This window comes from Chrysemys picta, chromosome 5 (assembly GCF_011386835.1).
Source record: "Chrysemys picta bellii isolate R12L10 chromosome 5, ASM1138683v2, whole genome shotgun sequence".
NCBI lineage: Eukaryota > Metazoa > Chordata > Testudines > Emydidae > Chrysemys > Chrysemys picta.
The window spans coordinates 119897021-119909056 of NC_088795.1; the positions used below are offsets into that span (position 1 = coordinate 119897021).

Here is a 12036-nt window from a genome sequence, read left to right on the forward strand (position 1 = left end):
CATACTTCAGATCCATTCACTGATAGGGCTGAGGTTTTCCAGCCCCTTTCCACAAAGGAGAACAGCATATGTTTCAAAGTATTGTGGGGGACAGGGCCAGCTCCAGGGTTTTTGCCGCCCCAAGTGGCGGGAAAAAAAAAATCGCGATTGGCGGCAGCTCCACCACGCCACTTTCTTCTTCGGTGGCAATTCGGCGGTAGGTCCTTCCCTCCGAGAGGGACCCACCCCCAAAGAGCCTGACGTACCGCCCCTTCCCCTTGGCCGTCCCAAGCACCTGCTTGCTGGGCTGGTGCCTGGAGCCGGCCCTGGTGGGGGAGATCCTCATCTAATGTAAATTGGCATTGAAGTTACACCAGCATGAGAATCTGCTCTCATGATATTATTCTTACCATTACCATGAAAGATTGAAAAAACAAAACAAAAGTATACAAGGCCTAGTAGTCTAACTGTCTTCTCAGTAACATTGTTTCTTCTTTGAGTGATGGTCCTTATTCCATGTGTGTGCGCATGTTTGTGAACAGTGCCTGTTGACCCGCAAGTGCGTAGTGTGTCCTCTTGTGCTAGCAGCAGAGGGCATAATAGGTCACATGAGTTGATGCCTCTCCAGTTTCCTCTTACTGTCACATGGCCTGAGTTGGAACACCTGTTCCTTCGTGCTCTTAGTTTTTGGTTAGAGCAGAGGTTCCCAAACTTATTTGGCCTACCGCCCCCTTTTCAGAAAAAAAATTACTCAGCGCCCCCCTTTTCAGAAAAAAAATTACTCAGCGCCCCCCTGGAAATCTACCTTCTTTAAGCGAACAAACAGAAAGATGCAGTGACAAATTTGTGTTCTTTTATGTATCTATATTTCTACCTACGTCCTACAATATAGTAAAGAAAGATGTGTTATTAGAATATCGCCCACGACATCAGGTATACAGTGGTTTTTGCGTAAGATGGCAAAAGACAACCAAACTAAAATACTAATGAAACTAATAAACTGGGTTTTGTTCTTTGCTCAGCATTAGATATATGTATTTGATATTAAACTGTCAAATATCAAACTATATTTATCAAGAAATAATTAATTAAAAAATAATCAATATGCAATTAAAAATCAGTTAATAGTTTTAATTTAGTTTGCCCTTATTTAAATAATTGTTCCTTATTAACACACGCCTTATTTACCAATTAACACAGATGATTCGATAGATATAAATAAATGTTAATAGTTAACAGTTTTTTTACGATTTCATTCCCGTTTTCGTTAATATTGTAATAAAAAATGACAAATATATTGACTGTACACTTCAAATAGTACTGTACCGCCACAAGCCTGCTACGATTTTATTATTAGTAAGCACTAGAGACACAGAAACGTACGGTAGATATGTAAGAAAATGTATAAAAATACTCATGTGTAAATTGCTGTTTTATTGAAACAACAATAATACAATTTGCTTTGTATGTGAGCCGTAATCCGTAAAGATCGAAGGTATTGAATATGAATAAAAAATTTTTAAATACTTATTGCACTATTGTTAACTGCTTTTTACACAATTAAGAAACAATCTAAATTAGATTTCATACATGTCGCCTATTTATAGTATCGTATTGTAAACAAGTCATTACACGCACATATTCCTGCCGATGCATGCTGGACTTGCCGACAATGCACGACACGCTTGCCTGCCAACACTTGCTTGTTAAGAGCTGTTGGCGGACTTGACACCTGATTGGTTATAATTTGTGAATTTAGTTGGAAAATAAAGTAATCAGTACAACTTTAACTCTATGTTACACAACAGATGAAACATGTACGAACGGTTTTTCAAAATTTTCGTATATTCTTTCTTTATGCTTCCACCGCCCCCTTATTTTTATTCAACGCCCCCCAATTGCACCCGAGGCTACTACTGCCCCCCTGGATCGTTCCAGTGCCCCCCAGGGGGCGGTATCGCCCACTTTGGGAACCTCAGGGTTAGAGAGTGACTTCTGTCTGTTTGTTATAGATAGTCCAGATGTAAGTGGGGAAGTGGAATACCGGGAGGAACCATGAGCAGGAGAACGCAAGAGGGGAGGACTCCTGCCTCATACTGAGAAAGCAGGACAATCAGCGAGTTATCTTAAGTGCCTACACACAAATGCAAGAAGCCTGGGAAACAAGCAGGGAGAACTGGAAGTCCTGGCATGGTCAAGGAACTATGATATGATTGGAATAACAGAAACTTGGTGGGATAACTCACATGACTGGAGTACTGTCATGGATGGATATAAACTGTTCAGGAAGGACAGGCAGGGCAGAAAAGGTGGGAGAGTTGTATTGTATGTAAGAGAGCAGTATGACTGCTCAGAGCTCCGGTATGAAACTGCAGAAAAACTTGAGAGTCTCTGGATTAAGTTTAGAAGTGTGAGCAACAGGGGTGATGTCGTGGTGGGAATCTGCCATAGACCACCAGACCAGAGCAATGAGTGGACAAGCCTTTCTTCTGGCAACTAACAGAAGTTACTAGATCACAAGCCCTGGTTCTCATGGGGGACTTCAATCACCCTGATATCTACTGGGAGAGCAATACAGCGGTGCACAGACATACCAGCAAGTTTTTGGAAAGTATAGGGGACAATTTCCTGGTGCAAGTGCTGGAGGAACCAACTAGGGGCAGAGCTCTTCTTGACCTGTTGCTCACAAACAGGGAAGAATGAGTAGGGGAAGCAAAAGTAGATGGGAACCTGGGAGGCAGTGACCATGAGATGGAAGAAAGGAGAGCAGCAGAATACGGGCCCTGGACTTCAGAAAAGCAGACTTTGACTCCCTCAGGGAACTGATGGGCAGGATTCCCTGGGAGAATAACATGAGGGGGGAAAGGAGTCCAGGAGATCTGGCTGTATTTTAAAGAATCCTTATTAAGGTTGCAGGAACAAACCATCCCAGTGTATAGAAAGAATAGTAAATATGTCAGGCGACCAGCTTGGCTTAACAGTGAAATCCTTGTTAATCTTAAACACAAAAAAGAAGCTTACAAGAAGTGGAAGCTTGGACAGATGACCAGGGAGGAGTATAAAAATATTGTTCAGGCATGCAGGAGTGAAATCAGGAAGGCCAAATCACACTTGGAGTTGCAGATAGCAAGAGATGTTAAGAGTAACAAGAAGGTATGTTAGCAATAGGAAGAAAGTCAAGGAAAGTGTGGGCCACTTACTGAATGAGGTAGGCAACCTAGTGACAGAGGATGTGGAAAAAGCTAATATACACAATGGCTCCATGTCTAGTTGGCAGCCGGTATCAAGTGGAGTACCCGCAGGGTTGGTCCTGGAGCCGGTTTTGTTCAATATCTTTATTAACGATGTGGAGGATGGCGTGGACTGCACCATCATCAAGTTTGCAGAGGACACTAAACTGGGAGGAGTACACTGGAGGGTAGGCATAAGATGCAGAGGGATCTAGACAAATTGGAGGATTGGACCGAAATAAATCTGATGAGGTTCAACAAGGACAAGTGCAGAGTCCTGCACTTACGATGGAAGAATCCCATGCACTGCTACAGACTAGGGACCGAATGGCTAGGCAGCAGTTCTGCAGAAAAGGACCTATGGGTTACAATGGACAAGAAGCTAGATATGAGTCAACAGTGTACCCTTGTTGCCAAGAAGGCTAATGGCATTTTGGGCTGTATAAATAGGAGCATTGCCAGCAGATCGAGGGACGTGATCATTCCCCTCTATTCAACATTGGTGAGGCCTCATCTGGAGTACTGTGTCCAGTTTTGGGCCCCACACTACAAGAAGGATGTGGAAAAATTGGAAAGAGTCCAGCAGAGGGCAACAAAAAATGATTAGAGGTCTGGATCACATGACTTATGAGAGGCTGAGGGAACTGGGATTGTTTACTCTGCAGAAGAGAAGAATGAGGGGGGATTTGATAGCTGCTTTCAACTACCTGAAAGGGATTTCCAAAGAGGATGGATCTAGACTGTTCTCAGTGGTACCAGATGACAGAACAAGGAGTAATGGTCTCAAGTTGCAGTGGGGGAGGTTTAGGTTGGATACTAGGAAAAACTTTTTCACTGGGAGGGTGGTGAAGCACTGGAATGGGTTACCTAAGGAGGTGGTGGAATCTCTTTCCTTAGAGGTTTTTAAGGTCAGGCTTGACAAAGTCTTGGCTGGGATGATTTAGTTGGGGATTGGTCCTGCTTTGAGTAGGGTGTTGGACTAGATGACTACCTTGATATTCTATGATTCTATGATAGTTGTATATACCTGTAGATAGATAGTTTAGTTAGTGAAGTTCTTTCCCTGTTTGGGGACCATTCCATTCTCCCACAATGGGGAATATACCCTGGATCCTGGGTTTTAAAAACTGTCTTCTGCCTGCACTCATTCTCTGTGGTGCCTTTACTGCAGCACTCATAGGAACATGCAGTCAAAGAAGGAGAAGTACTGACCTTGGAGTAACTTGAGCTCTTTGAGATGTTTTGCCCCTATGTGTGCTCCACTTCCTTCCCTCGGTTGTGGCGGTTCTGCTTTGTGGTCAAGAGGGAAGTGAGTGGCAGCAGGTCTGTGTCTCCACATATGCCCTTATTTGGATGCATGAGGCACTACTCTGAACAAGCCATTGGACACTGCTTTGCATTCTCCGTCCGAGGGCACACAGGCATGTGTGCATCCAACAGTGGAGCAGCCATAGGGACAAAACATCTTGAACTCAAGTTACTCCAAGGGTAAGTAAACTCTCCTTTTCTTTAGGAAACTATTGTTATTAATTACACTCAGATATAGTAATAGCCAGCCTATTGGATATTACTATATAAATATTCTCTTTGATGGAAACGAGTGACCTTGAATGGGATACAATTTATTTTGTAATACTATCTGAATTTTTCCTAAATCAATCCATAATTTTTGAGGTTCAGTTTTGCACTCTTATTCATGATGAGTTATTCTTTACTCTGCAAGTAATCCCACTGGAATCAATGGGTATATATGCACAATAAAGTATTACTCAATATAAATGAGAGTAGCAGGATCCAGCCCTATGATAGAACTAGAATGTTGGAGCAATAAAGATATTCAAAGCTATGGTTTGAAAAATAACACAAACAAATATGAATGGAGCTTTAGAAAAAGTACAGGGAGGAAGATGACAGGAAAGCAGAATGGTTTTAAAGTACATTTTATAGAATGAAGTTACACTTTTTACTCTCATCTGATATTTAGTTCATATTATTTTGAAAAGAAATGGAATGACAAGTTAGTCTTCCACTACTGTTAACATTTTCTCTGGGGTAGACATCAGGGTTTGTGCATTATTTACAAAATCTAAATTGGATGGTAAAATATTAAAAAGTTGTTGTTCAAATTCCGTCATCTTCCCATGCTTGTGACAAATGAGAATTCACTTACCTCTATATTTTTAAAAATCTCAATGGGCATGGTGTATATTGAGCCAACTGGAAACAAAGGCTCTGATCCTGCAGTTGAGTATGCACTGGCACTTCCCTGGCCTGGCATACAGTCAGCTGCACGAATGAAGTGCAAATATTCCATTCATTTTATTGAACGTTGGCTTGCAGTATAAAAATACAGTACAAAGAGCAATGGGTGGGGTTTCCACAGTTACTGAACATATATGATGAAAATTACCATAACTCATCAGACCAGCGGTCCATCTAGTCCAGTATCCTGTCTCCAGTACTACTTGATGCTTCAGAAGAACTTGCCATAGTACCAATATTGAACAGCTATAAAATTGCTAATCTTGGCAGAATTTGATTTTTATTTCTTTATAATTTTGATGGGGAATATTGATTATTTTTATCTATTTTAGATTTTCACAGTTGCAGGAAATTATGGGGGGGAGGCAGACAATTATTTAATGACAGTAGACATTGAGATTTAAGATGTTAAAGCTTTATAACTGTTAAAACACAAATTGTCAACATTGCATGTCAAAATATACCAAGTAAATAGCCTTATATTAAATTCTGATATGTTCTAAGCAGCATTTTTTATTTTTTTCCCATTATTTATTTAGCCAATCTATAAATTTCTATTATTATCGATGGAAATATTTTTTCCAGTTTGTGTGTGTACAGTGAAATTGATGTTTATTGACATTTATTGATAAATTCCTTCCAAGCCTAAAAATCATAAAATCATAGAAATGTAGTACTGGAAGGGACCTCAGTAGGTCATCTGGTCCAGTCCCTTTCACTGAGGCAGGACTAAGTATTATCTAGACCATCCCTGGCAGATGTTTGTCTAACCCAGGGGTCAGCAACGTTTGGCACGCGGCTCGCCAGGGTAAGCACCGTAGCGGGCCGGACCAGTTTATTTACCTGATGATGCGACAGGTTCGGCCGATCGTGGCCCCCACTCACTGCGGTTCACTGTCCTGGGCCCATGGGGGCGGCGGGAAGCGGCGCGGGCGAGGGATGTGCTGGCCGCGGCTTCCTGATGCCCCCATTGGCCCGGGACGGTGAACTGCGGCCAGTGGGGGCCACGATCGGCTGAACCTGCCGCGTCAGCAGGTAAATAAACTGGCCCAGCCCGCTAGGGTGCTTACCTTGGCGAGCCCTGGTCTAACCTGTCTTAAAAACCTCTGACACAGTGATTCCACAACCGCCCTAGGTAATTTGTTCCTGTGCTTAACTACTCTTATTTAGGAAGTTTTTACTAATATCTAACCTAAATCTCCCTTGCTGCAATTGAACCCATTACTTCTTGTCCTGTTCTCAGTTGATAAAGAGAACAATTTATCACCCTCCTCTTTAGAACAACCTTTTACATACTTGAAGACTGTTATTATGTCCCCCTTCAGTCTTTTCCAGACTCAACAAACCAGATTTCTCAGTCTTTTCTCATGGGTCTTGTTTTATAGATCTTTAATCATGTTGGTTGCTCTCCTCTGGACTTTCTTCAGTTTGTCCACATCCTTCCCGAAATGTCATGCCCAGAACTGGACACAGTACTCCAGTTGAGGTCTTATCAGTGCTGAGTGGAAGAATTACTTCTTGTGTCTTGCTTACAACACTTCTTCTAATAAATCCCAGAATGATGTTCACTTTTTAAAAAAACAGTATTACATTGTTGACTCGTATTTAATTTGTGATAACCCCTAGATGTTTTTCTGAGTACTCCTTCCTAGGCAGTCATTTTCCCATTTTGTATTTATGTAACTGATTATTCCTTCCTAAGTGTAGTACTTTGCATTTCTTCTTATTGAACGCCATCCTATATATTTCAGACCATTTCTCCAGTTTGTCCAGATCATTTTGAATTCTGATCCTGTCCTCCAAAGCCCTTGGAACTCCGTCCAGCTTGGTATCATCTGCAAACTTTATAAGTTTACTCGCTATGCTGTTATCCAAATAATTTATGAAGATATTGAATAGAACCAGACCCCCGACAGATCTGTGAGGGACTCCACTGGTTATGCCCATCTAGCTTGATTTATAACTATTCTCTGAATATTGTTTTCCAACCAGTTGTGCAACCACCTTCTAGTAGGTTCACCTAGGCTATATTTCCCTAGTTTGCTCATGAGACGGTCATGGGAGACAGTATCAAAACCCTTCCTAAAGTCTATATATGTCACATCTATTGCTACTCCTAATCTACAAGGCTTGTTACCCTGTGAGAGATGGATATTAGTTTGATATGATTTATTCTTGATAAATCCATGTTGACTGTTACTTATCACCTTATTATCTTTAAGTGATTACAAATTGATTGATTATTTGCTCCAGTATGTTTCTGGGTATCCAGGTTAAGCTGACTGTTCTGTAATTCCCTGGGCTGTCCTTATTCCACTTTTGATAGGTATTATATTTGTCTTTTTCCAGTCCTCTGATCCTCATGATCCTCCATGAGTTCTCAAAGATAAAGCTAATGGCTCAGAGATCTCTTCAGCCAGTTCTTAAGTATTCTAGCATGTATTTCATCAGACCCTGCCAACTTGAAGACTTCTATTTTGTCTAAGTAATTCTTAACTTGTTCTTTCCCTATTTTAACTTCAAATATTATCCCATTTACACTGATGTTCACTATAGTCATGTCCATTCCCTGCTTACTTTTTTGGTGAAAACTGAAACAAACAAGGCATTGAAAACTTCGGCTATTGTTGAGTTTTCTGTTATTATCTTTCCCTTCTCATTGAGTATTGGGCCTATCCTGTCCTTGGACTTCCTCTTGCTTCTAATGTATTTGTAAAATGTTTCCTTGTTACCCTTTATGTCCGTAGGTAGTTTAACCTCATTTTGCTAGGTGGCCTGTCTAATTTTGTCCCTATATGCTTGTGAGATTTTTTTATATTAATCCTGTGTAATTTGACGTAGTTTCCACGAACCACTGACCCATCCCATCAGTTAGTGGTTAACTCTGACCTTGAAGAATGATTGATTGTTTAAATTTGTGTGTGTGTGTGTGTGTGTGTGTGAGTGTGTGTGTGTGTGTGTTTTCTTCTTGGAATATATATATTTTTTGTATACATTGTATTCAGGTCTACTGAATTTTCATCTCTTGGCTTTTTAACCCCTGACTACCAACCCCTTAGTTTAAAAAAATAAAATAAAGCACCTCCAGCATGTTTCAGTGTTTTGATTCACTAGAATTTACTGGTGTGTTTTTACATCTAAGTTGTTTCTTTTTTGTCCATGATGTTCTCTGCTTTTGCTGCATCATGTCTGGGAGAAGTGCTCTTATGTTTGAGAGGTTCCCCTCCCTCCCAATGTAAAAGATTAATTTAGTTTTCATGCAGTGAGGACAAACATTAAGCGTAAGTTAACACAACCAATGTATTTGCATATGATAGTGTAATAGCTTTGATATTACAGGAGTAAAGATCCAGTGAAGGCTAAATGAAAATATATGAAATAAATATAAACTCAGTCTGGCCTTAAAGGACTTTTAAATTTATTGTTAATTTAGATAAATGTCACAAATTACATTTTTGACATCTCATTAGTTAAGTTGATTACAATAGAGGTGGTAAGTATGCTAAGTATTTTAAAATGTGAAGTGAGAGCTTTGATTGCAAGAGATGACTGAGAATTAGAGAGGAAAATCAAAGTGTTTTTTTTGCCTTCTTTACTGCAGTGTCATATTTTTAGACAGAATCAACGTGGTTTCATGTCAATTTATTAAAAATCATTCACGGTTATTAAAAAAAACAAAATTAAGTTCAAATGTTTTTCCTTTGAATTAAAAACTTGATTATACTGTCCAGATGCTGAATTTTGGGGCAGTTCTTAAGGTCTGGTGGCACAGTGAAGTGGTATATAAGGATCTTTATTAGGGTCCCCAATCTTGGTCACATGCTTCCAGGCCAGCAGGGATTGAGCTGCTATGGATGTAGTGCACTTAGCCCCATATAGGGCAGAGAGAGGGAATAAGGACGATCTTGTGATGAGGCACTGGACAGGGATGTAGGAGATTTGTGTGGCCTTAGGAAGTCACTTAATCTCTGTCTATCTGAATTCCCTACCTGTAAAATGTGTATGTTTACCTGGATCAATGTAGGAATTGGTGTTGCCAACTCATGATTTTATCACAAGTCTCGCAATATTTGCTCTTTTTCTTGAACATCCACTGTTGAACCTGGTTATTACTTATGAATCTCAGCTTGTATTTTAAATAAAAGCTAAGTTTCTAGCTCTCGTGGTTATGGAGAAAAGCTTAAAAAACAGAGGGGCAGACACCTCAAATGTAAGGAACTGGCACCAGGAAGTCTCTGCAAACAAATAAAAAGACACTAAAATTTATGGTTTATAAATTATGAAAATTTTAAAATAAATCTCAATCTCGTGATTTTGGGGAGCCTGACTCCCAAAATTTTTCCCAATTTTTGAATGCTTGGGAATGGCAATACTCACAGGGTTGAGCCTTTTTTTCAGATTTGGCTATCTGGCAGGAATCAATATCCATAATATATCTTAGCACTGAGTTCGGATGTAACCTTTCAAATAGCATGTTGATAGCTTGGGACAAAATTTGTCTGAGGATACATGGAAATGGAGCTTTGGCAGGACAGCAGACATCCTTGGATTTTTGCAGAGTCAGCCATGGTCTCCCACAGTGGAAATTTGGCACCTCATGCATGAGAATAATCTTAAAAAGTCTCTTTCATAGAATATCAGCGTTGGAAGGGACCTCAGGAGGTCATCTAATCCAACCCCCTGCTCAAAGCAGGACCAATCCCCAACTAAATCATCCCAGCCAATGCTTTGTCAAGCCTGACTTTAAAAACCTCTAAGGAAGGAGATTCTACCATCTCCCTAGGTAACCCATTCCAGTGCTTCCCACCTTCCCAGTGAAAACGTTTTCCCTAGTATCCAACCTAAACCTCCCCCACTGCAACTTGAGACCATTACTCCTTGTTCTGTCATCTGCTACCACTGAGAACAGTCTAGATCCATCCTCTTTGGAACCCCCTTTCAGGTAGTTGAAAGCAGCTATCAAATCCCCCCTCATTCTTCTCTTCTTCAGAGTAAACAATCCCAGTTCCCTCAGCCTCTCCTCATAAGTCATGTACTCCAGCCCCCTAATCATTTTTTTGTTGCCCTCCGCTGGACTCTTTCCAATTTTTCCACATCCTTCTTGTAGTGTGGGGCCCAAAACTGGACACAGTACTCCAGATGAGGCCTCACCAATGTTGAATAGAGGGGAATGATCACGTCCCTCGATCTGCTGGCAATGCCCCTACTTATACAGCCCAAAATGCCGTTAGCCTTCTTGGCAACAAGGGTACACTGTAGACTCATATCCAGCTTCTCGTCCATTGTAACCCGTAGGTCCTTTTCTGCAGAACTGCTGCCTAGCCATTCGGTCCCTAGTCTGTAGCAGTGCATGGGATTCTTCCATCGTAAGTGCAGGACTCTGCACTTGTCCTTGTTGAACCTCATCAGATTTCTTTCGGTCCAATCCTCTAATTTGCCTAGGTCCCTCTGTATCCTATCCCTACCCGCCAGCGTATCTACCACTCCTCCCAGTTTAATGTCATCTTCAAACTTGCTGAGGGTGCACCATCCTCCAGATTATTAATGAAGATACTGAACAAAACTGGCCCCAGGACCGACCCTGAGGGTACTCCGCTTGATACCGGCTGCCAACTATACATGCAGCCATTGATCACTACCCGCTGAGCCATTGATCACTCCCGTTGAACCCAACGATCTAGCCAGCTTTCTATCCACCTTACAGTCCATTCATCCAGCCCATACCTTCTTGTTACTCTTAACATCTCTTGCTAGCTGTAACTCCAAGTGTGGTTTGGCCTTCCTGATTTCACTCCTGCATGCCTGAGCAATATTTTTATACTCCTCCCTGGTTATTTGTTCAATCGTCCACTTCTTGTAAGCTTCTTTTTTGTGTTTAAGATCAGCAAGGATTTCACTGTTAAGCCAAGCTGGTCGCATGCCATATTTACTATTCTTTCTACACATTGGGATAGTTTGTTCCTGCAACCTCAATAAGGATTCTTTAAAATACAGCCAGCTCTCCAGGACTCCTTCCCCCCCGCTCATGTTATTCTCCCAGGGGATCCTGCCCATCAGTTCCCTGAGGGAGTCAAAGTCTGCTTTTCTGAAGTCCAGGGTTCGTATTCTGCTGCTCTCCTTTCTTCCTTGTGTCAGGATCCTGAACTCGACCATCTCATGGTCACTGCCTCCCAGGTTCCCATCTACTTTTGCTTCCCCTACTAATTCTTCCCTGTTTGTGAGCAGCAGGTCAAGAAGAGCTCGGCCCCTAGTTGGTTCCTCCAGCACTTGCACCAGGAAATTGTCCCCTACACTTTCCAAAAACTTCCTGGTATGTCTGTGCACCGCTGTATTGCTCTCCCAACAGATATCAGGGTGATTGAAGTCTCCCATGAGAACCAGCACCTGTGATCTAGTAACTTCTGTTAGTTGCCAGAAGAAAGCCTTATCCACCTCATCCCCCTGGTCTGGTGGTCTATAGCAGACTCCCACTATGGCATCACCCTTGTTGCTCACACTTCTGAACTTAATCCAGAGACTCTCAGGTTTTTCTGCAGTTTCATACCAGAGCAGTCATACTGCTCTC

General features: G+C 41.5%; 1 protein-coding gene across 4 annotated transcripts in view; it reads left to right on the top strand.

The window, feature by feature from the left end:
* Positions 1-12036, top strand: part of SORCS2 (sortilin related VPS10 domain containing receptor 2) — an 803333-nt gene that overhangs the window by 400732 nt on the left and 390565 nt on the right. The window contains exon 1 of one of the 4 annotated variants that reach the window (XM_065597098.1): positions 4549-4697. The exons of the other annotated variants lie outside the window; for them this stretch is intronic. Within the exon in view, the coding sequence (XP_065453170.1) occupies positions 4549-4697 (149 nt within the window). Of the gene's footprint in view, positions 1-4548; positions 4698-12036 lie in introns of those variants that run through there. 4 annotated transcript variants of the gene reach the window in all.